Here is a 25,251-nt window from a genome sequence, read left to right on the forward strand (position 1 = left end):
CAGCTCACCTTACATCAACCACAGCTGTATCAAAGTTCCCAGATCAACCCACCATCCCTAGACAGATCCTGCAAGAAGAGAACACAGATTAATTGCCTTTGTGCACCTCCTGCTGGTTAATGTCACCTTCACCATCTTTCTTGTGTTTCTGTACACCTGACTGTGGTTTCCAAATAATGGAGTTTATTTCAACATGAAATTCCTTTTTGTGGGGGGGGGAGGGGGGGGGTGTTTTTGGTTTTTGTTTGTTGTGTTTTTTGGTTTTTTTTTGCTTGTAAAACATGGAGGTTTGAACAGTGGGTCTAGGAAGACAACAGTCTTTACACATTGTTAACAGTTTTGTCATTGTCCCTAACAAATGGGCAAACATCCATTCATTAACTATGTTGTATTGATGTAGTTAAAAGAGAATATTTTGCAGCAAATTGTGTAGTCTTTGAGTTTGGGATTGAGAAAGGTTTTGAATCTCCTGGTTTTTTTAACTTTCTCTTCCATACTGAAAACAGGAAGGTAAAGGGAGGGCAAAGTCCCTTCAAACCAGAAGGGACTGCCCAGACAGTGGTGTGGGGGACTGACTGCCTGCTGGGGGGCTGTGCCATAGACCCCTGCAAACTTCAGGGACCTGCTGCAAGGTGACGGGTCATATGTTTCTCATCCTCTAATCTGATTTCCATGACAAGCTGACCAAATAAACAGTTAACAATTCAATTCAGAACTCAGAAGCTGCTATATGAACTCTTCAGGAGCCTAATGCAAGTCTTCTTAAAAGCACCTGATTTTAGGGAGTGAAAGCTCAAGGCTCAGCATTTTGTGAAAATGAGGAAGGTCTTTCAGGCTGGCTGTCCAATAACTGAAGCGTTCAGAAGAACTCATCTGGTTTCAAGAATCTTGGCTTAAAACATTTTTTGCTATTCCTTTTCCATCTAAGCAAATGCTTTAGTTGCCTCGGGGATGCTGTGTGTCTGTGTTGCACATCCTTCGTGCTAAAAAGTAGTTCACACAGAACAAAAATAAAAACTAAGGCTGCTTGGGAATTTTCCATCAGAATTGACCATTGAAAAATACTGTGTTTTCATCCCAGTAAGGGCAATGTGGATTTCCTCACCTCCTCAAATAAAAAAACTCAACTCTTTTCTTAAGATGTAGGGAAAGAATTTAATATTTTTTGCTGGAAAGTTTTAATGTTTTGAGTTTAAAATATTGTTAGCCCTTGCAAAAATTCTAATTTAGTGGATCCAGGTCTCCTTATCCTTCTCTGATGTTCAAGATCCACCGAGGAACCCAGACTCCATGCTGGGTTTTCTGCTTCTTCTCCAAAAGACAACTGTTCTGCAACATGAGAGGTGAAGAGCAACTGAGAAGTCCAGGGAAATGGACTTGAATTACTGCTCCCACGAGCAATTCTGTGACAGAAATTCCAACCACATTTCTTTTTTTTTTTTTTTTGATCCTAAAATTTTAATTCTTTTTTTTCTTCTGAAAAATTTCATGTTTCGAAGATCTTTCTAAGTAAAAAAAAAATATTCCTTCAGTTTGCTCTAAAGAGAAACTTAGGTATCTAGTAAACCATTTTTTTGGTTTGGTTTGGTTTGTTGTTTTTTTTAAATTGGCATGGACTTTGTACATTGTTTGGCAGCTGTCAAAAGCGACCTTAATTTTCAAAACCTATAAGTGGTGACCAGCACAGGCGTCAGCAATGACCTTTGAATGTGTCACACAGCTCAGGCATGACCAAAATATTGCACCATCACATGGTGAGCAGGATTATGGTATCACTGCAGAAAACCCCCTCATCCTTTGGAAGGTAGCCCTAGAACTTTATGTAGATAGATGCCCTTCATTTTCAGTGCAGATATGCCAGTCTTTCACCTGCTTCACACAGCTTGCTTCATCTGCAAAGGTGAGATTTGAATAAAATTATTTCTCTGATATATTAAATTAAAAGGCCTCGTGTAGCCTTAATCTACCCTGAAGAACATTTGATGGCAGAGTTTATTGGATGATTTTTCTTATGTTTATAATCTATATAAATTATGCAATATTTTTGTAACATGTCATGTATCATGATGTGATTTAATATCCCATATATATTCTGGTGCCTGAAAGTAATGTGGAGAGATGTCTTTGAAAGGCCATTAAGTATAAATAAATTAGAGTGAGAGCTAGAGTGGTACTGATGAATAACATTCCTCAATAAGGAGACCTCGTAGACTAAATGGAATGAGTAAATTATTACTTAATAATGCCATGCTTAAAGCACTTCTAATAGTTAGAGCATTCACCTGGGAGTGTTCATGCATCTGGCCAAAGAACTGCTTATCCAGCAGCTGCGATAATATAAAATATAATGCAGTTCCAGAAGCAGGCACAAACCCCAGAGATACTAAAGAAAACCCTTAGCACCAGAACTGCAGATGTTCACCTTGGACATGTGCTCTCCAGCTTTGTAAACCCAGATTTTTCTGCTGAGCAAGTTTGTGGCTTTCAAAGGATGCAAGTTGAGTATCTCAACTGGGGCTTTCTAGACAATCGTGGTACACAGTGACTTCAGGAGACTGTGGGACCTACAAAATACAAAAGCAAGGTTGGCTGTTTTCTAACTGACTTGGGTGTTTTGCTTCCACTAAAGTCCTTTACCAAATCTAGCAGGTTGTCCGTACTCCAAGGGTCTTAGAGCAGCTGCTTCAGCTGGAAAAAAATGTGGATGATCCAAGGAGCTGAAAGGACTCAGTGGATCAGCATCTGAGCCAAAAGCAAAGCTTGGATCCTAGATCCCATGCTTGTGCTCAATTGTTTGAGGTGGCACTTCCTCCTCAATTTTAAGAGGGGGATAAGTAGGCAGGGAAATGCTTGGGGAATCCTGTGGGAGATTGAAGGAGTCTGGCATCTGTGGACTTAATCATTACTTGTTTTTTAAGCCGCCTTTTGTCATCACGTGTTGTGGGAACAACAGGTCAGGTGAAAGAAGAATCGGAAAATGTAACTGGTTTTGATTGTAAGGTTAGAGGCAGAGAATAACATATAATGCAATTCCATTAATTCTTTGATGATTGAAAAATGACAACTAATGAATCCATCTGAAAAAAAAGCTTTAGTTTGTGATGTCTGGGCTGTCATGACTGAAATTGTGACAACTGTGTGAGATCCAAATGATCCTGTATACAGGATGGACTTGTCCAAGGGGAGAGCTACTGTGAGTGCACTAGGGGAACAAGATCAGAAAAGTTAGGAGTTTTTTGGCTCTCGTGCACTTCTCAGATTCTCACTGTGTCAACTTCTTTCAGGAGTGGTTTTGCTACCATTCAGTGCTGCAGCCTGCAGGAGTCTGTGGAGATGCCATGAGCTGGCTCTGAAAGCACAGAACTGAAATTCTTCCTTCTTGGGGGAAGGATGTTGGACCAAGCTGGGCTCTGTTCTGGCAGCAGCAGTTTGGATATTCACCCTGTTACGGTCAGCAGAGATATGCCCTCATAGGGTCTGCTGAGCAAAGATTATTCTTTGTGATGAAGGTTTTGGGAAACTCAAAATACCTTTTTTCCCCTGCCTATTCACAAACCTGGAAGTCTACAGAGATGTCTCTGTTCTAGGGAGGTTTAACACTCTCTAATGTCCTCTACACTGGCATTTTCCCCATCATTACCTTAGCTTTGATTAACCTCCACTGCGGAAGTAATGAAAGGAAAGTGCGAGTGGAGACAGTCTCTTTGCAGTCTCACTGCAGAGCCACTGAACACAGTGTGGACAGAGCAGATCCAAGTGCTGCTGGGGTTATTCCTGCTTTCCAGCATTTTGCTGAGTCCATGCCAGTGGTCCTAGAAGCACAGCTGCAGTAGGAGATGCTCAGCCTTGTCTGCAGGCATCACTTTTCCATAGTGTGAGAGACCTTTGTGTGTACTGGTGGGTTTTTACCTATATTGCTGTAATAGAGACTAAAAGATACTGTGAGCCTCCTCTGTGTTGCTGTCATGAGAAGAACTGTAACAATCAAACCAAACTCTGCATTAACTGTGTCCACTTGAGTGGATTCAGAAAGCTCAGTCAGGCTCCTGGCTATGACTAAATCATCTAATTATAGCCTTCCCGTGCTGTGCTTTTTGCATTCGTTCCTGATCCATCATTGCATTGATTTTTAGAATTGTGTTCTTTAGCACTCCATGGTCTCAATTTTCACATCCTCCTCGTCTCTTGTGCTCTTGGCTTCTCTGCACTCTCTGCTTGTTTACTACTGATCTTTCAGAGTGTTTTCCTTAAACCAGGCTTTTAATCACATTTCTGAGGTGGAGAGCAAGGTGAACCTTGGTGATTTCTGCAATGCTTTGACCTCTGCAAAAGTGCCAGTTCACATTTTAGTTTCTGTGGTCCTGTACTGTGGCTTTGATCTGTACAAAACAGATGCACTTTTCTGGTTATGTCACAACTGATGTCAAAAATTGCTGTGATGAAGTGTTGGACTACCTCAGTCAGCTTCCTACTGAAAATATTGGAGAAGGAAGTCATGTTGTGTCTTTGCCGTCTTATTGTGAAAACCTGAAAACCCCTGGAGTTCACAGAGCAGTGTTACCATGCCCCAGACAGCTTAAATTTAGATCAAAACAGGCTCCTGGGAAGGACTTAAAAACATTGTGAGATATTTCAAAGGTCCTCATCTAAATCTAAGTTGGAACTTGAAACTAGATGAATTTAACAGTCTTGGCAGTCCTGGTGTTTTATCTTCGGGATTTGTTACACTGGATATTCCTCCAAAAGACTCAACTTTTTGAGTCAAGATAAATATGTAAAGCTCTTGATTTCACTTTTGATTTTTTTCTCAACTTTATGGAGTTCTTCTGTGAAGCATGAATTTGAAGAACTCAAAAAGTCTTTGACACATTATTAAATTTTAGGACGTACTTTTAGCTTTAGAATTTTGTTTTGTTTTTAAATCTTATATCATAATTGCATGGATTTCCTTTCATTCATTTTGCATAGCTTTAGCTCAGCTCCAAAGACAGATTACTAAATGTTCCCCAAAACTATGACTGAGATTCCTTTTTAATACTGATCTTGGCTGAGCTTATGTATAATCCTTTTCAAAGTGTAAAATGCCAAGGGATGTTTATATGATACAGCTTATATGACAGTATATTGTTGTTTCTTCACACTCCACTGAACAGTCTACGAATACTAATCTATAAATCACTTACTTTTCTCACAGGTACTGGAAAACTTTGTGCTGTTTGTGGCATTGTATGTTCTTTTCTAGATATATAAGCCACTCCAGTTTAAAAAACAACAGACTCTAATGATTTCACAGTTGGTTTTCTGCAGGAATTAGGGGCCTTCACTGAAATAAGGGCCAAGTGGTGCTGGACTCCGGAATTCTGCACAAGTATGTTCTGCTTTAGGGAAGCTGGAAGTAGGTGGGCAGAGGTGGGACCTCCCTCAGTGCAGGAGGAGCAAGGAAGGACAGAGAAGAGTGGTGGTGGTTTTAATCCCAGGATCATATAGAGAGGTCTTAGCAGAGTTTGGAATTGAATGAATTTCTCTCAGATTTCAAAGTCGTCTCTTCCACTATGCATTCAGCAGTCTCCTTTCAGGGGTTAGTGAACATCAACATGCTTACTCACATTTTTGAAAGCAAAAGCCTTTTCCTATGAGGTCTCCCTGCTATCTCAGTTGGAAGCAGCTCTTTCCTGCATAGAAGGGAAGTCCAGTGCAGTAAGGTTTGCTTTGGATTTAGGGAAGAATGGAGATTTCCATGAGTGGGGCAGGCATTAAATGGAAAAATGAGAGTGAGCAGGAGATTCTCCCAGTCTCTTTTTTTGCCAGGGCATAAGACAAAATGTGCCTATAGTGAAAATAGACTCCCTGCCTACTCTAACAGACTAGCTGCAGAATAGAGAGGGGGCTGCTCCTTGGAAGGGATAGGGGAGTGGTGTCTTCTGCTTTGCTCCAGGACAAAACTGATAAACCAGCATGGGACAACATTCCCATGATCAGTCCATGTAATGTAAAGAATTTGTTGTGCCAGAAAGAACAATAAGAGTACAAATTTTTAACCTGCTCCATGTAGGGGCCAGAAGGGTTTGTCATGGATTTTAAATCTCTTAGGGCAAATTTGCTTGCCCATCTCTTCCCCCCCCCCCCCAAATTTGTTCTGCTTGCTTGTACAACTGCAAACAAATCCAGGGACTTCTGCATGTCTCTGTGCAACAAACCATGCTGAGAGAATATAATGCTACCAGGGCCCATCAAACACACAACTCAAAGTCTGTAACTGGATTTATTAGCAGACATTTTGCTTGGGAAGATATGAAAACCAAGCCACTTGAACAGAGCAGGCGGAGCAGTAAACTTCAAATCTTAATTACTACAAAAAACTAAAAGCCACTGGAGGGCTGGAACAGGGAATAGTAATAATGTGGTATCTGGGGTGAGCATGCTGGATAGCCCAGCCAGGGTGCCAACAGCCACTGCTCATGGAGGTTGGTGGGACACTTGCCCCTGAGGAGGACATACTGGCAGCACTCTGAGCTAAAGGGGAGCAGACATTGCAAGATTAAGGATCAGAGTGTGGTCATTACAACAAGAGAGCTGCTTGGAGAGGAAGGATTGCCCCTGAAAAGGTGGTTTGTTCCCTGAGGGACTTGGTTCTCTTATCAAACAAGTTTTTGGATGGTTTCTATTCTCTCAAAGTCAGTGTGTGCTGCTGATGGGGAGGGATGTTTGACAACACATGGTGGCTTTGGGTCCTCTCTCCTGCCTCAGAGCTGAAACCACATGGCTCTAACCAAGTTTACCTTCTAGCTACACTTTATTCTGCTGCCTCCATGGCAGTCTCCCTAAATTCATTTTAGCCACATAGCTGGAAGATACAGCCAGTTAAAGATGTGATGGGATGTGTGCACTTCAAAAATGAAGGAGTTGGGCTTCTCCAAAGCAGTATTGGTTCTGGTGCATGACAAACAACCATTTCTGTTCTTAAATGAAAAAGAAGCAGCATCCAGAAAGGATTTTATTTATTTAAAGGTTTTAAAGTATGCTGTAGGAATATAACACAATACTTGAAACAATCTATTCTGGTAGATTAATCCCAAAGGAAAAAAAATTGGTAAGATGAAGTAGATGCTTTTAGCCTTGACTATTCTGATCTTCTTACTTGAAAGTACTGTGTGTTGGGCTTTTCGTTTGTTTGGGTTTCTTCTTTTGCTACTCTGAGAACTGAATTTCACAAAGTTTTTGTTGCAAGAAAAGAGGGGGCAGTGTATGGCCTTATGGGCTGAAGTGGAGGGGTAGAACGGGGATAGGAAAACATATCTTGATAATGAAATTACGTGGATTTTTTATGTTTGTATGCTTAAAAAAGCCCCCACAGATTAATCACTAAATTTTTACCAGCAAAGCAGAATTGCTTCTGCACGAAAATGAAAAACAAACAAACAAAAAAGCCAGGACCTGAACACTGAACTCAAGCACACCTGGAAAAGGAATTATGTAAAAAAAGTAAGACCCAAATCCTGCAGCTTGGTAGTAAAGAAACATCTGTCAATCAAAACGCAACCTAGCATTTATTTCACTGGAAAGAGCTGTACTCAGTACCCCGATCGGGTCAAAACCCAGCCCTGGGGGAAACCTCGGCAGCTTTAACGCGATTTCCCACTGCCCACGCCGGGGGAAGGGGATTAAACAAAATAATACGGAAGGAGTGGGAGCCGCCTGGGACAAGCCCGGGCTGCGGGACCAGCGCGGTGTGGGACGGACGGCGCGTCCCGCCGGGAGCGGAGCGGAGCCGAGCGCAGCCGAGCGAACCCTCCCCGCCGCCGCGGCCGCCTCGGAGCGCGGGGGGCGGGCAGAACAGGGCTCGCCTCGCCTCTGCCTTGGAGGGCGGGGGAGGAAAGCGGTGCCGGGGCCGCGGGCGGGGGTGTTTGGGGTGTTTTTTTTGGAGCCGGGAAGCGGGGAGCGCCGGCGACGAGCAGACCCCGGCGGACGGGGGCAGAGTCTCGGTGCGGGGGCAGAGTCCCGGTGCGGGAGCAGCCCGCCCTACCCTGCCTGCTGCCATCCCCCCGCCGCCGCTCCTCGGAGTGTCGTGCCCGGACCCCAACTTTCCAGCCCGCCCGCCAGCGCCAGCATGAACCAGACGGCCGGGGTGAGCAACCACGTCCGCTGCTCCGGGAAGGGCTCCAAGGTAAGCCCGACCGGGGCTCCGTGGGGTGCCCGGTCCCCCCTCCGCGGCTCCCGGTCCCTAAACCTGTAGCTGAGAGCGTGTCCCCCCGCCCCGGCCCCGGGCAGCAGCCCCTGCGCTTCCCGCTAGCCCATCACTTCGAGAAGTTCAGCATCTCTCCCTGGCTCCCGCCGCCGCCCGGGATGTGCAGTCGCGTCTCCGCAGGGTGCTGGGGTAGGGATCGCTCCCGGTCCCGCCGCGCAGGGGTGACCCCTTCGAGCTGCGACTCGGGGGAGGGTGTTGGACTGGGCGCTCAGGGTGCTGTGGCCTCGCAGCATCAAGTGCTGGAACGGTTCGAACTCGCACATCTGCTTCAAACGGGATAAAATGCTTTGAAGGTGCTGATGTGTAGCGTGGGATCAGGTACAGCTTTGTCTGCTGCTTTTACTTCTTGCCGTGGTATGTTTGCATGGGCAGCATTAAAAATAAATAACTGGGATAAAACACCTTATTATGCACTCTGCTGAATTCAACAGAAATTAAATGATCCAGGTCAAATTTGCAGTAACCTTTATTAGGTAGCAGTGACCGTGGCCCTTACATGTGCACAACTAGTTTATACTGCAGTGTATCGGTGTGCCCTCTTGTAGGCAACTGTGTTGATGTTGTTCTTCTGCAACTCTTTGAAGTGTTTCTCAGTGTTTTATGTTTCCGTGTTATGGTGGACACCCCCCCCCCTTCAAGATCTCATGTGCTTTTTGAGGCTAGCATTTTGTAAAAAGATATGATTCTATAACAGCTAATGGGATGCGTCTTAAAGAAATGCAAAATTTACCTTTCACCAGAAATGGTACTGTACTAACTTCTCTTTTTTTTTTTTAAATTTTACTTCTTAATATTTGGCGTCCTGTTCCGTCCTTTAGACTTGATGTCACGGTGTTTGAAATGTTGGTGCTGCTGCTCAATTGGTTGTGTACTTCATGTCTAGTCAGTGCAGACCTGAGTCCACAAACTCTTAGGTACACAGATTTACCTCATATCTCCCCTTCTGTAAAGCGAATACAGTTTTTACTCCTATGGTCTTTTTAGGATTAAACCCACTAATCATAAGGCTATGTGAGTATTAAAAGATGCAACATGATGAGGGCTGTGGAAGTAAACAAACAGATTAGATGAGTCTGCTGAAATTATTTACTTAGCTCCATGACTAATCATATATTTGAAGTTGAACCCCTACATAAGCTCTTTGCATAATTCAAGGGCCTTAAATTAAAGGTCCTCTATGGATCTTGCCTGTAATTTCCATATTGGGCCTCCTTTCTTTGCACTTTCTGATTTTGAGTTTTGGGTTGAACAGCTAAGGTTATTGCATATCAGTAATAATTTATTGTATCAAGCTGCTGACCTAACACTTTAGTGCAGAAGGAAGAGGTGGGTCTCAAATGCATATATTCTTAGCACATGATAATTGATACATTTGTATTTGCCTTGAAGGCATCTTTGTCTCACTTTCAAGTGCTGTACAATGTGGATATTTTTTCCAGGGGAAATAAATATATTTTTTCAAGCCAGAATATTGACATGATTGATGGTTTCAGGTTTTAATTAAAACACAGAAAACTCCATGCATGACTGACTTAGTTGCGAGGAAATCTTGCAGAATTCAGAAACGAGAGTTTATCAAATGGGGCTGAAAAATCAAGTAACTGATTGGTAAGAGACCTGTGATGATGTAGACAAAAGGCAGAACAGTCAAGTTGTTTTGTGACACTGACTTAAATAGCACAGAAATGCTTGTGAGACATTAAATATCTGTTTTGTTTGGGTTTTTTTTTTTTTCTGAATGACAAACAAACCAAACCCCAACGAAAAATAAAACAACAGAACCACAAACAGGACTTACCCGACTTTCCTAATCTCCTGATTTTTGAACTCAGTCAATTTTAACCAAAACTGACAGAGCAACAGAAGTGTTGCAAATGTCAGCTTGCTACAAGTGTCATGGAAATCAACAGCTTAATAGAGAAGAAGGACTATTTGATACCTGAGCAGAGGAAGAAGCAGGGAGAAATCTGCCCATCTCTCCTGTACTCACCCTGTCCCAGCACCCCAGTCTACATGTGGCTGTTGCTGCATCAGGGACTGTCCTTTGCCCATCACAGGATGTGAAAAGGTTGTGAGGGAATGGGGAAAGGAATGAGCACAAAAGGAACCTGCAGAACTTCCAGAAAGTTAATGCTGGGAAAGAGACAGCCGTGGGTGAGGGCTTGGGGTCTTTGCAAGAGGGAGCATGTTGGGCGACTATTTCATCATAAATCGAACACTGTTGTTTTCACTGCTCATGAAACAACTTGTTAGGGGTTTTCTCCTCCAAAAAGAATCACTTGTTGTGTTGTGTCAACTCAAATAGCAATGCCAGCTCGCTGAGGCAAGGTCACTGTTCTTCCTGGCTTCTTCTGAGCTTCCCTCTTGCTGGGCAATGGGCACTTAGACTTCACATTTCTTTTGCAAGATTTGCAGCTTTGCTCAGTTGTGGTGAGGAAGGGAGGTAGCATTTTAAAGGAGGGATACAATTAAAACCTTGAAGTAGATAGCTTGATTGTAAATTCAAATGCTAACAACGCGTGCCCACCAAAATGTGTGTATATTTTTGACATTTCTGTGTAACTTTTTTAGCTGTTTTTAACCAAAATCTAGCTCTAAGACACTTGTGAGTGCTATTGGAAGACTGTGATTTATTGTCTAGAGAGAACTATTTTTGAGAAATAGTTTGTGTACATACAGCTTCTAATGCTCATTTTTTCCTGCCTGTGACTAATCCCATTGCCTTTCCTAAGACAATTTGTGGGAGGAAGGCAAGAGGATTCACCCCAATGCTGTAATGAAAAGCTGCATCCCAGGAAGATTTCTGATGTGTTTGGGTGGTTGGGGTAGTGAGCCCTACAGCCACTGAGTCTGTAAAAAACCACCCACCTCTCTTGTGTGGGCTGGGAGCAGGCTGCAACTCTGGTTAAGAAAATGCACATTATTGGAAAGTCATTCCGATTCTGGCATAAAAATTTTGGGGTCAGTTCCAAGCTGTCACATTTCTACAGATTTCTTGAAGGAATCAATGAGGGCTAACTCTCTGTGGGGACTCAGGCTTTTTATCACTGCATGTTGCAGCTCCTGGCTTTTGGCTTTTATTCAGCAGTCCAGACCCCCACCCCTTTGCAAGGCACAGAAATTGTGTCTCAAATTTAGCTTCTTTTCTTAAACTAGTACCAAGGAAGATGATGTGATGATGTGAGAAGGCACTTTGTTTCAGGTTGGGACTCCTAGTTTCGTCTGTCTTCAGGGAGGAAAATCTATGGAAAATATTGGGGGTAATTTCTTTCTTTAGAAACACACTGTATTTGGTGTCCTTTATCCAGGTACAGTGTGCAAGGAGGTGTCCCATGGAGTGGGATTTGTGGATCTTCTGTCTTTTAAGTGTTGGTGAGGATTCAGAGACCCACCAGCTTCCATTCTTCTGGGGACTGTGGTACTCAGAAGGAGATATGCTGCTCCACAGCGGGAGTCCTCCCATCTCTCCTTTTGGAGAGGGGCCAGAGCAGAATTCAGGGCTGTTCTTTGGATGGGGAAAGACAGAAACCCACAGTGTCTCCTGAGGAGAGGGGTAGCATTGTCTATTTTAGATGAAAACACCTTTAGCCAAACTGTTGGCTGACATGCACGATTTGGAGGGTCTGATCTAAACCCCGAGCTCTGTACAGCAACCTCAGCAGTACATTAGGACATGCTGGTTGGCACAACTCTGCTGCTATTCAGTCCCTTCCTACTTGTCTCTGACCATATTTTTTAATCGTTGTAGCTGTTTTAGATGTTTTGTGTGCAGCTCAGTCTTGGACATGCTCAATGTCTTCTGGATCAGGTCTTCCAAACCCAAGCCCCCTTGTCCTGTGAGATGTCAGTCCAACTCCTTTGCCACACACTCACATGCAGCTCATGGCCCCAGCAGCTCACCACTGATGAGTACCCAAATAGCTAATGCGTTTTGAGGGTAATGCAGTCATTTTACTACCTAAGTTGCACTGATGTTTTACTAGACATTTAAATCTTTATTTTGTGAATCCAGGCTTTAACCTCTTCCTGATTCCAATCCTGGTGTGTGGGTGGCAGATGACTGTTGTCCTGTCTCACCAGGAGTGATGAGAGTCACTCAGGCTGTATGGTAAAATGAGACAATGCTGAGTTAAACCTGAGCAAATAATGTTTCCATCTTGGATTTTGTTGGTGTCAACAGAGGACACATTTTGGACTGTAGCACACAGTAAGCAACCACCTTTTCTCTCTCAGAGTTAATCACATAAGCATTAAGAAAAGCTTGTTGAATCAGTCTCGAGGTTAGAACATCCTCCTGAATAACTGTAACCCGACTTTTAATCAGCAATAATGAATGCTCAATGATAATATCAAATCACTTGGACAGATTATTTTTTCCTTACTTTCAAAGGAGAAACAATTGTCCTAATTAGCAATATTAATATGTAGGAACGTAGGTATGAAAACAACTCGGTGCAGTAATGTAATGTCTTTGTTGCACACTCTATTAAGTTGAACTGGAAATGTGGGTTTGATTGTACCCCCGACTGCTGTCTCATTGTTTTGAAAAGAACAATGTTAACCTATAAGAACAAATTGCTGATGTAGGGTGTTCCTAGCTGCCCTGATCTAAAGGGACAGTGCAACGTTTGTACAGCTGTGGCCAACGGGTCCATAATGTCCTTTCAACAGGATATGAGAGAGTTTGTTTTTATAGTGGTTTATTCCCTACATGATTAATAAGAGATTATTGCATCTACACTGGGCAAATCTAATTATCTTCTCTTTTACATGAACTATTCTCCTCATGTGAATTCCACTAATTTCAATTGAATTACTACTTACTTATGTTGGTTTAATTACAGAGAGATTCAATACCTCCAAAGTTATGGAGGCAATAGAGCCACAGCATTTCTATGACTCTTGGATGTGGAAAATTAAGATAAGGAAGCTGTGTTGGCTCCTCTGTATTATTGCTGAAGCGGAAACGAGTTCAGCTTTACTTGCACGTTGTATTTTACTGTAAGTGGTAAGTTACCATGTATGGGCACAGCTAAGCAGTGTATTTTCAAGTTGTCCAATTTTAATGCTCTAGTGGGAATGCAAGGTTGACTTCCCCACCTAATAAGTAGTAAAGTAGGACTCTATGTAGCTGCCGGGGCTTTAAAACATGATCACTCAGCTACCTTCAAAATCCAGCCTCGCTCAGAGGGCAGTCTCTTAGAAAGTACACTTCCATCTCAAAACATCAGCCTTTCAGAGTAGTCTAATACAGCATTGCATGAAAGCCCCAGACAAGAACAAGACCCAGTCTTGCTGGATGCTGTAGCCCCATACAGACAGAAATGCCTTGGCCTTCAGAGTGTTATGGTTTAAGCTGAAAATAAGAAGCAAAAAGCTGGGAGAATGGTAGAATTACTCTGGTTTTACAGGCAGGGAAGTAAAGTGCTGGGAGTAAACCATCAAACCTACCAAGCTCAACACAGTAATAATGATCCCAAATTCTGTGAATATTTCAGACTAGGTAGAGATGATAGACTGAAGTTGAGCTTGTCTGCCATGGAAAATAAAGCGATACTAATCACTGTCCATTTAAGTGTCATCTGGCTCATCAGCATATGCTTCTGACATCCCACCAGCATATCCCTCCCTATGAAGCATGTTAACCTTTGCCCAGGGTAAATGTCATCAGGAAAAAGCTGTGGGCAAAGAAGGGGGAGAAAACTGTAGATTTGGGTCTTCTGTCCATTAGGAAGCCAGGTGTTGGCTTGGCCCTTTATGGAATGAGGTTTCATTTTGCACATGGAGTGGGACTGTGCAGTGTTGATTTAGCTCTTTCCCCTGCACCGGTTTGTGTCAGTCCTCTATCTTCTCTGTCCCTTGGGAGGAACTTTCACAAAGCTGCACAGGCAAAACCTGTCAGAACTTTGAATGGTGAACTCTAAATCAAGAAAAATGCCATGAGACTTAAGGGGAAGTGTTTGAAACTGATTTTTATCATGTTCTCTGTCTTTCCTGTAAACTGTAAGTTTTCAGTTGACAGTATGTGGTATGGGTGCTATGTCTAGTGAGAGAAGTTTTGCTTCTGTTATAGTAAATGGAAAGGTGATTTTAGAAATTTCTGAGGCCTTAAGCAACCCAGCCTTAAGAATTTTAGGAGTAATGGCTGTGGGAAGTTCTTGACTCGATCTTTTTACTATTTCAGACAGTGAAATCTGCTTTCTCTATAATTCTACCTGTAAAACTGATGGCTTTTGGCAGTTAATTCCAGCCATGTTCCCTTGAGTGCTTCCTGGGACTGTCCGTGTCAGCTGTCTTGTAAAGTTCCCCTTAGCACGAAATTTTGCAAGAAGAATGATGGCAGGTCAAGACTAGAAATTTCAGTGGAAAGCCCAAACACCCCTTTGAAGGATGGGAAGGCAAAGGGAGATGGCCAGGATGATTTTATAAATGCCCTGAGTAATCAAAAAACCTCCTGGCAGAGGTGATGCTTTCCCTGACTGGAGGGAATCTAACCACAAGATGCAATCTGGGGAAGAGCAGACTCCTCTAGTCCTGGTGTTGATGAAACATCATGTCTAGAGTATTTTGGGAGATGGGGAGCAAAAGGAACCATGGGTTTTGTAGCATTGTGCAGGTGGGCACCAGCAAGGGAGTACTTTGCTTAGAATAACTATTATTTTAGGGGCTGGAGAAAGACCGTTCTGTCTCCATTAAATATTCACTGGGAGTGTTATGGCAGGGCTGTGTAGAGCTCCAGGGGTTTCCAGTGGTGTGTGGGATTTCATGCTCCATGTCCCTGCAGTATCCTCAGGCACAGGGAGCCCTGAGCCCTGAATCTGAATGAGTTCTGGGCATCAGCGACAACAGAACCATCAAGCTCCCAGTTTATTTGTGGGTGCTGCTCTCTGCTGCTGTTTTTCATCTTTAATGAGAGCTGAACACACCATAAAATTTTATTGGGTGTTTATGCTAACAAAATTAACTAACAGTTGGTGCTTTAAAAATGCAGCCGGAGCTCTGAGCGCTATAACTGGGAACCTGCAATGGCTTTTTAACTGGCGTAGGACAGAGTAAATGTGTGAGTGCCAATGCCATTTAACAGCAAACCATTTTATGTTAACTTTTTATTGACCAGAACTGATTAATTGAAATTTCCAAAATAAATCTTAGCACGATATGTTCTTAAATGAAATCGGGTTTTCAGACATTAGATAGCTGGAAGCTCTGTCCAAATTGTGGGGTTAATTTATAATACCAAGACTAATGGGCTGATAATCAAAATAAATTAGCTTAGCCACTTCAATACTTTAATGCTTGAATCAAATAATAGGAAGAAGATTTATTTTAGCATTTCGATGATTGTGTTTCCCAATAAAAGAGATATAATATCATGCTGTGAGTGCTGTGTGGATCACTTGAAGCCACGACTTCAATGGGAGTACAAAGGACATCTAGGCTACAGAAAAAAAAAGAAGAAAAGGGATTATCTCCAGACTCGATTTCTTGTTCAGTAGAATGGATTTGGCTTATTTCTATATTAACGCTGTTAAGGAAACCGAGGAAAGTAATTTGTTTTCATTCATTTATTTATTTAGTGCTTTTCTTTATTTTCATGCATTTTTCCCATGCCTATTGTGGAGAGTTTGATGTCTATGATCTTTACAGTATACTGGGGATTTTTATGCTGGTTTTAAAATAAGCAGATTGACATGCTGGGATTTTTTATTTTTTTATCAATGAAATAGTTTGATTATCAGGTAGCACTGACTGACCACCTGGGTATAGTTAAGGACAATTTACATTTCATGGCATTGCCATAAACAAAGTTTGGCTAAAAGATTTGTGCTAGCACTTGAGGAGAATGTCCTGATTCCTGGATTAAGCCCTGATTTACACTGGGATACTGCCTGAGTGGTTTAGGCTTTACATTTTCACATTTTTATCATAGGTCATAGTTGATTTTCAAGACCAGACACTTCTGCCATCAGGAGAATGTTCTTCAACCTGCTTTTAACTTCCCAGTGTAAGCATGGTCTTGGTGATCTAACGTAAACTCAGAATAAATATTCTACCCTTGCTCTAGTTTCTTATTGGTAGAAGCAAGGATGAGCACTTCCCCTGCATGGAATATGAGCCCTTTGGTGGAGGATAATAACTTGGTAACCCACTAAGTTGTGTTCCCATTCTTATTATTGGCCTTATGTTACTGTACTTAAAATCTGAGAATTTAGCAAACTATAGTGCCAGTTTGCCTTTGGCATGAAGGAAAAATGGTATAGGATGGAGAGAGAAATAGTTTGCACAGTCCCTGTACCATGACATGCAAACCTTGCTCCAGAAGAGGACCTTGGAGGGAAGGGTACCCAAAAGAAAGAGTTGCGTTGCAAGTGCGGACCATGTGGAGGATAAGAAGGGAGCACATCAGTTTTTCAGGTCACTTGGAAGGAAGGCTGTTAAAATTATAGAACCTTGGGTAATTTAAACAGAGAGCATGTGCAGCCCTCCTAGGTGTCATGCCTTCAACTAGGCAGAATGAAACAGGCTGCAGCAAAGTCAAGGCTTGTCCTGGGTGAGAGCCGCAGGGAGAGGGTTGGATGCTCTCAAAGGTGATGGGCACTGGACTCCTCTCTGCTCTGCTGGCAAGTTGAAAAGGGGCAGGACATCAACACTTTGAAATCAGCTGACTTGCTTATTTGCAGATGGCATGTAAAGTTGGAATGCTAGGAAGAGGCTGAAATTGTGGCAGACAGATGTGTTCTGCTGGTAATTTATTGCTACTCAGGGCAGCAGACACACCATAGGATTTATAATTTTTTTTTTTTTGATGTATTAGTTTGTGCTTCAAGGCTTTTGACTTTTCTTGGACTTTCTGTTAGCATGCCAACCATCCTAGTGTTTGCAGATTTTTAGTGCAGTTCTGTATTCAAGTCAGATTTTGTGAGATAATGACCTTACATAGAGCCTTTTCCACTGCTTTAACTCTGTTCTCCTAAGTGGAGGATTAGAGAGTTTTTTGTAGGTTACAAGTCCAGGAAAGGTCCAGCAGCAGGGACTAGCATCATATTATTTCTATTGCAGCACTCTGTAGGAACTCTAGTTGCATATTGGGATTCAATTAAACAAGAGGCTCTACAGCCAGAGAGCATAACACTGCTTCCTACACCAAAGAACTCTCATTTTAAATGTTTTCATTGCTTTTATGGTCATCCCTCATATTTAGGACTTTATTTTTCACTCTGTATTCTCTGTGCTCAGCATTCATTTCTGTGTCTGAGCCACTGATTGTCATGGGGCTTCTCTTGTGCTGATTAACGTGTCTCAGGGTTGCATCTGGAGCCCACAGAAGGCAGGCAGTATAATACATTTTCCTCGACACGCTGTGTTGCCTCACTGCTTCACTGCCAGTCCTCTCGTCTGACCACCCGTTGCACAATTAATCTGCCAGCAGAGGCCACCAAAGTTTTTCAGTCACTTACTCCGTGTCTAGCCACTCTTCATTGTTAGAGATCTCCTCCAGCAGGTCAGGACTACCGTTTAATTTCCCAGGTCCTGCTCTCTGCATGCTCTGTACCCTCGCATTTTCTGATTTATTCCAAATTTAATCACTTGAGTTGTCTTGATATTGCTAGAATTCCCTAAGGCTGCAGCTGTATTACAGAGCATATCTGTGTCTTTCACTCCCTCATTTAGGGTTCATTCCCGCTTCCTTCCTATGCCTGCTTTGCTACTACTGTTTTAGGTGTTGGGTTTTGGGTGTTTTTTATGGCAGGGGAGGGCACTGAATGCTAATTTACTTTTGGTGACTAAAATCAGCTGATTTTCCCTTATTTTAACACTAAGGGAAATTAGCTTGTGTGTTGTTTGTTTGTTTGTTTGTTTGTTTATCTCTGTGTGTTGTTGACCATAATGGGTTTTACAGCACAAAAAAATAAACTGCCTTGCTTGTTTATCCAGCTCAGGGGCACCAGAGGGCTGATGTGGATTGAAACACAGATATCTTTACATGGGCCACTGAAAAGGCAGTGATGGCTCTTGGTCACTGCAGCTTGGGCTTTTGTGAAGGTATTTCAAGTTGCCATTCAGAAGCTGCATCTAGAATTTCTAGCCATGCATGATCATAATGGAGTTGATGAAGGTATTAGTCAAGGAGGAAGGGAGGAAAGAAGTTGTTTATTTATGGCAGTAGTTCAAGTGTTTGGGTTTTTTTTCTCTTTTATACCTTTTTATAATTTTTTTTTCAGAAAATTTCAGTGCCTTTTATGACTTTAATGGAAGGTGATCAATACTGTGCACCATCTCAGCATTATGATAAAAATACTAAAACTATCTTTGACAGCAGAATATTGTACTAGACCTCCAACAGTTATCCTTCCTCATGTACTTTCCTGCTGTAGCTTCATTATATTTTACAGCATATATTTTTCACCAGAGGAATTCTGAATGGCAGCTGATATGGACTAGCTGAAAGAGGAAGATTGTCCTGGGTTTGTTGAAGCACAGGAGGGATGTCCATGCCTAACTTCCAGTAATGCCAGCAGAAGTAACATACCTAAACCTCTTGTGTGCTGATGGAAGAATTGCCTCTAAAGCTTTTTCAGAGGAAGACATAAAGTTTATTGAATAATCACTAATGAAGAACTATAGTTCCTGGTTCTTAAAATTTTAGTGATTGTAGAAAAATGAGGCCTCCAGCACTTTAAATTATACTTTGTAGAGACATTACCACAAATGACTTATTCTTTCTTGAAAGCTCCTTTCTTACTTCCTTGTAAGCACTTGTTAGATTTGGATTTTGATATGGAGATCATAAAGAAGAAGAAAAAAAAAATCAATATTTTCTTCAATAGAAGTTGTCACTTATATACTCTCATGCTTTGGAAATAAAAATCGAAAAGAGTTAGGAGACAGGTAGCAAATTACACTGTGGTCCTACCACTGTTATTTCCAGACTTAGCAATTTAACTACGACTGTAACAATGTTCATATGAATGCTGACTGTATTTAACTGAGAAGTAGCTGTCCTTTGCAGAGGCTGAGGTGCACAGATGCACCCAAACACTAAAATAAGAGGATAAAATGTGTTATTAAAGCAAAGGTGTATGTTTACATTGTGTGGTAGAAAAGTTAACTACTGTACATTGAGTTGTTTGAATGCCAGCATGTACGATCTTGTCAGCAGCATCATGGAGTCCAGGTGATACTGGTTGCCAAAAAAGATATTGTTTTGAGGAGTGGAAAGGATATACTGGAGCATGTCTGGAAGGACATCTCCTTTCTGATGTGTAAATATGAACAAATCTTCACATTTTGGCTGTGTGTTTCTGCGCGCTGTATCAGCATTCCTGAGCACTCTATAACAGCATTCCTAAGAATGGAATTCCATGTATTTTTAACATTTTCAAATTCATTAATAAAACAAAAAAAAAAAGAAAGAAAAGTAAAAAGTTTATATCCAGTGTTGTTGCACAGGTGAAAAACTTCCTTCAAAGAGCTGCAGAGATATTGCAAAGAATGAGTTCTCAAAAAGACTGAAGCTCACTCTCTGCACTAACTGGGTAACCAGTGTAAGGTGATCCTTGAAGGATAGGACTCATTTTAGGATTACAGCACCAATATTTAGGTATCTTATTTCTGCTTACCTGTAACTTAGGGGCAGGATTTTTCTCATTAGTGCTATGTGGGATGTGCCAGGTATTCTTCCAGTTGCTGTATCACAGGGACATGAATGTACCACAAGTCTTGTGTCTGCCAGCACCAACAATGTGTCTTGGAGACACTGGGACCTCTCAAATGATGCTGGGTATCTTCATTTAGACAGTGGAATTGGACATGCAATACCTAAGCTCCCATCATATTCAGTGGCACACAGTCAGCAGAGTCTGGGGAGTGATGAAGCTCACTGCAAGGTTGCTGTGGGCTGGCTGCTCCCTGACTTGGTGCTTATATTCCATTGACTTTTTTTTATCAGATCCCTGTTGACTATTGTAGGAGTTTAGACACCTGGTACACATATAAACACCTAAATGTAGACATCCTAATCTCAAATTGCATCCCTCTTGTACCATCAGCCTTGTCTACTGTGTTACTAGTTGTCAGTGAGGCTAAGAAAAACTGAGAAGAATTATGGTATTAAATTCTTTCCTGCCATTTCCCAAGAGCCAGAACATTTCTTGTGGGTCCAGATGGATGGCTGAATACTAGAGTGTAATCGGCATAGCTGAGAGTGATTTATCTATAAAAATACAAGGCACAACAGTGAGAGCTTGGGGAAAAACAGCCTGGGTCTGTTTTCTTAAAATTCAGGTTTCAGAAAAAAAATTGTTTATTCTGTTCAGGGTAATTGTGGCAGCAGACTTAGATTGATGTCTGCATTTCAATCTTGATGAATCCTTGGAGAGGCAGCCTGTTGTCTGGACCAACAGAAAAAGGATGCTTAACATGAATTTGGAGATACCTTTTTTTCTTTTTTTTAAAGTCCAGTCAATCCAAACAAGTTCTTTTGAAATAGGTGAATAAGGATTGCAGAAATGCTCATATCAGTGCACAAAATGTTTATGAATCTCTGTGTGGAGCAGAAGGCAGATGTAGATAAAGCAGGCAAGGTTAAATCATGCTTTGCCTGTAATTGTGAGCGAGATATCAATGTCGGTGTCTCTGACTTTAGGTTCCTTTGGGAACACTGTCAGGCATGTTACAAACATTAGCTAGTCATTTACTACTCAGGCCGTGCCTCATTTTGTAAATTTTGCTCCAAATAAATTTAATCAATAATGAGATCTTGTGTTAAAAAATACACTGCTTTCTGTTGATACCATTTTTCTTTTTTTTTTAGCACAGCAGATTACCCTCCCCTTACTGCTCCAAGAACTAAAGATGGGGTATTTACTTCATCATTCAAAATGAGGGCCAAGGCTCATTCTCCACTCCCTTGAATATGGAGTTTAATGCCATCATGGTGACATTTCCCTTAGTCCTGTTGTCATAACTTCAGTGGGCATAATTCAGCACAAGGCTGACAGTAAAGAAAAATCAGGCTGTGTCAATATTGCTAACAGCTCTTGTTATACAGTCAGTCTTAGCACTGTTAAGTCTTAGCACTTAGTTCTACCCTAGTTATTTAATATTTAGGAAAGAAGATCTAAATTATTTAGACCTCTGAGAGAAGCAAATGTCGGGAAGGTTATTTTGGGGGAAATATAGCTGGTTTAGTCTTTTTTTTTTTTCCCTGGTAGATAGCTCTGGCTTGTTACATTTAGAGGGTTTTATTTATTTAGTTGTTCTTTTAAAAGAAGTATAAAGGTATATTTTTCCATTTAGAATTAATTCTATGGCAAAGTGACAGAAAAAAAATTGTAAAAATCAGTGGGGAAAACATCAACTCCTAGAGGAAAACACGGACACATTAGAAAGTTATTTTCAAAACTACCAGAATTTAGTGAACTGTGTTTTAGAGACATTATCCTCAGAAGGGAGGAGATTAGGAGTGAAGAGACAGTCATCAGCTAGGATATGTCTGTGAGCTCCATCGCTGTAATGTTTTGGCTCCTCAAAACCTCTAATGAGATTTGCTTTAGATAACTACTGATTGCTGTGGATTGGATTGGATTACATTAGATTAGTGTTACTCCAGTTTTACAGACAGTGGAACTAAGAAGCAAGGACAGCAGGGACCAGATTTTGAAAGATATTTTGTCACTTTTGTATTTAAACATGACATTCGGTGTTCTCTGCACAATTGTTTTACGTCTGATGGGAGGTCTTTGAGAGCTGTTCATAGAGTCTTTTTTTTACTTCTATTTGGTTTTTTTGGGCATCCGTGGGGTGCTTTCCTGAAATATAGGCCATGTAATTTCCCACTTAACTTCCCCAGGCACCTCAGGGCAGTCTGTGGAAGGGCAAAAGAAAGGAGTCCAGTTGTCTATCAACAAACCAACCACTCCTTTATGTTTCCTCTGGATGGCAGAAGGAAGCTGTTTGTACTCAGGTTATGTAGTGGCATCCCTGGAGACCACTGGCCATAGCTGGTGCCATGTATATCTCTGGAAATGTGTGTTCCTTGGTACTAATCTAAGAAAATAAGTTAAATGTTTGTGTAGTTAGAACTGGGGACTACATATGATAATGAGAGGATGCTCAACAATGGTATTGATGTGAAATTTTGCAAACTAAGTCCAGAAGTGTCGTCAGATTCCCTGACAGTAACTCTGAAAATAGCCAAGGTGCATCAGCAATGAGCTACATGACTTCAACAGTCTTCAGAACTTTAAAATCATAAAATCATAGAATAGTTTGGAAGGGCTAGAAGGGAACTTTAAAGCTCATCTAATCCAACCCCCCTGCAATGAACAGAGACATCTTCCACTAGATCAGTTGCTCAAAGCCCAGTCCAACCTGACCTCGAATGTTTCCTGGAATGGGGCATCCACCACCTCTCTGGGCAAACTTCCAGTGCCTCACCCCCCTCACAGTAAAGAATTTCTTCCTAATATCTGGCCTACATCTACCCTCTTTCAGTTTAAAGACATTTTGCTTTGTCCTAGCACTACATGCCCTTGTAAAAAGTTCCTTTCCAGCTTTTCTGTGGGTTCCCTTTAGGTACTGGAAGGTGCTAAAAGGCCTGCCTGTAACCTTTTCTTTTCCAGGCTGAACAGTCCCAACTCTCTCAGCCTTTCCTCACTGGAGAGGTGTTTCATTCCTCTGATCATTTTTGTGGCCCTCCTCTGGACCTGCTTAACAAGTTTGATAGGACTGAGTTACTCAAGGCCTCCTGCATGTCCGAGGTCAGTGGGATACTTGAAAAAAAAAGGTTTTCCAGATGTCTATCTAAATACCTTAAAAGAAAGGCGTCAGCTTTCCCTGACTCTGGGGGGAAAAAATGTGTCCAGGAGAAGACTGGGCAATGTGAATACAGAATGGGTGGGAGTCTTGTCTCAGCCCCAAGGGTGCAGAATTAGAGATGTCTCATTTTTTAGCTTTTATCAGTGGGCTGCTGCTGAGCAGTTTCAGGAGGTTTCAGGCTAAATTTCTGGAAGTCTCTGTGAAGTAAAATGAAAAGATCCTATTTTGAGATGTTCAGTCTGAGCAAGGCAGTACATATAATAAACGGGAGGAGTTGACTTTACCAGTGCTTTTCTCTGTTACTAAGTTTTCCATGGACTTCACACTAAAAATTATAAAGTCTTCCTTTGCTTAAAACATATTTTAAAATATCGTATATATCACATAGGTAAGGAACACTGATGCCCAGAGCTGCTGTAGGATAAATACAGAATACTACTAATTGTTTACTATTTGTAAGGTCACAAGCCTGCAAAGGGTACTTTCTGGGATCTCCTGTTTCACGTGGTCAGGTCTGATGGCTTTCTGCCCATGATATGCGAAAACAAACAAATCCTTCACTTGGCTTGGAGCAAAACTCCTCCATGAGGTTTCATTAGCTCCAATTTGCAAAGCCTTGAAGAAAATACACTGAGAATCTCCCTTCTTTGCTTTCTTCCCTTGTTTGCTGCATGCAGAGAGCAGGAGCTGGGGGCTCTGTGGTGACCTGAGTGTTTTAAACTAAGTTTTTTTGCTGAATGCTGCTTGGCACCTTTGCACAGAGGACCTCCATACCCCAGCACTGTTTATGGATGGGGAAGCAGAGATGCCTCTCTTGAGTGAAGCACTGAGGTCTCAGCATTCAAGCCCAGGTTTTTGCTTACTTGAACACTTACATGCTGTGCTAATCACTGGATTGCTCTGTTTCTGCTTAAAATACTTTGATCGTGAGATTTTGGTGTTTTCTCTTTGTAATGTCCCTGCTTTTCCACTTCCTACATTACATAAAGGAAAAAGGGCAATGGAAGTTTTTGGAATACATGCATGCCTAATTTTCTGTAAGCTGACTTGTATCCTCCTGCCTTGCTCTGGTTTGAAGTGAATTTTAAATTTTCAGAGCAGTGATATACACCATTAAAGAGTTTTGCTGTCTAACCAGGCACAGTGCTTCTGCAAAGCTCCCTCTTCCATCAAATAAAGATGAGAAAGATGTAAGACTGAGAAAACCACACTATTTAGGAAAGAAGAGCTTGTTGTATTGATCCAGAAAAAGGGGCCACAGTGCTGTACTTTCGGGGCATCGTCTTCACTTGTGCATTGGTTGCACTCATGGAGTGATAGTCACCAATAGTTGTCTGTTAATTTAAGATCATAGTCAAGCCCCGTGCTTGAGGGCAAAGTTTTAGAAAAAAAAAATGTGCTATATGAGCAGTTGCAGTATATTTTGACCTTGATCTTTGTGTATAGCCAAATACCACAAGGGAAATTCAGGAAAGCATAGGGAACAGAGATGACTCTAAAGTGGCTCAAGCAGGCATTACCTTCCAGCATCCCAAGAAACTACTGCAACAGCCAGAGATCAGCAGTGATGGACCAGGTGACCAACACTGTCATGCTACTGAAATGTCTGAGTTAGATTGGAACACAGGGTACCTAACTCTGACATGCCATTCCCAGCAGGAAGCCCTTTCTCCTCCCCTCTGGGATGGCCTTTGTGTGTGAAACTTGAGGCCAAGGAGGAGTTGCAGCACTGTGTTTTTGCAGCCAGTGCAGCTCTTTGCAGAAGGGCCCTTCTTACTCTTTCAGGGGCTGCCAAACATTGCAACCCCCTCTGCCACAGGGTATCAGGTATCATGTCCAAGCATTTCCAGCTGAGCAAACTCCCTGAGCTCTTTGCCCTCTGCAGCACTCCAGGGATGGAGATCCTGTTCTCAACGGGATCAAGCCAAGAAGTCCTCACGTGCCAGTGGCAAGTAGAGGTTGTTTGTGACATGCAGTATTTATCATTCTGTCTGCCTTCTGTGCTACCTCTAAGGCTCCTTCTCTCCACCTGCTCTGAACAGGTCTCAAGCCTGGCTGGCAATCAGGACTGTTCTGTGTAATTTGGTTTCATCTTTTTGCAGCAGCATACTAACTACTTTCTAATAAACCCCAGATGTAATAATAGGTTGAATGCTGAATTCAGTGCCTTTCTCTTTGTAAATTTC

General features: G+C 42.0%; 1 protein-coding gene across 1 annotated transcript in view; it reads left to right on the forward strand.

Moving 5' to 3' along the window:
• The first annotated feature begins 7,588 nt into the window (after positions 1 to 7,588).
• DPP6 (dipeptidyl peptidase like 6) overlaps positions 7,589 to 25,251 on the forward strand; it is a 547,732-nt gene continuing 530,069 nt past the window's right edge. Inside the window, exon 1 of the mRNA XM_027727817.2 lies at positions 7,589 to 8,164. Coding sequence (XP_027583618.1) covers positions 8,108 to 8,164 — 57 coding nt within the window. The 5' untranslated portion in view covers positions 7,589 to 8,107. The remainder of the gene's footprint in view (positions 8,165 to 25,251) is intronic.

The sequence above is a fragment of the Pipra filicauda genome, unplaced genomic scaffold (assembly GCF_003945595.2).
Source record: "Pipra filicauda isolate LSUMZ 115617 unplaced genomic scaffold, ASM394559v2 scaffold1_size10287979_pilon, whole genome shotgun sequence".
NCBI lineage: Eukaryota > Metazoa > Chordata > Aves > Passeriformes > Pipridae > Pipra > Pipra filicauda.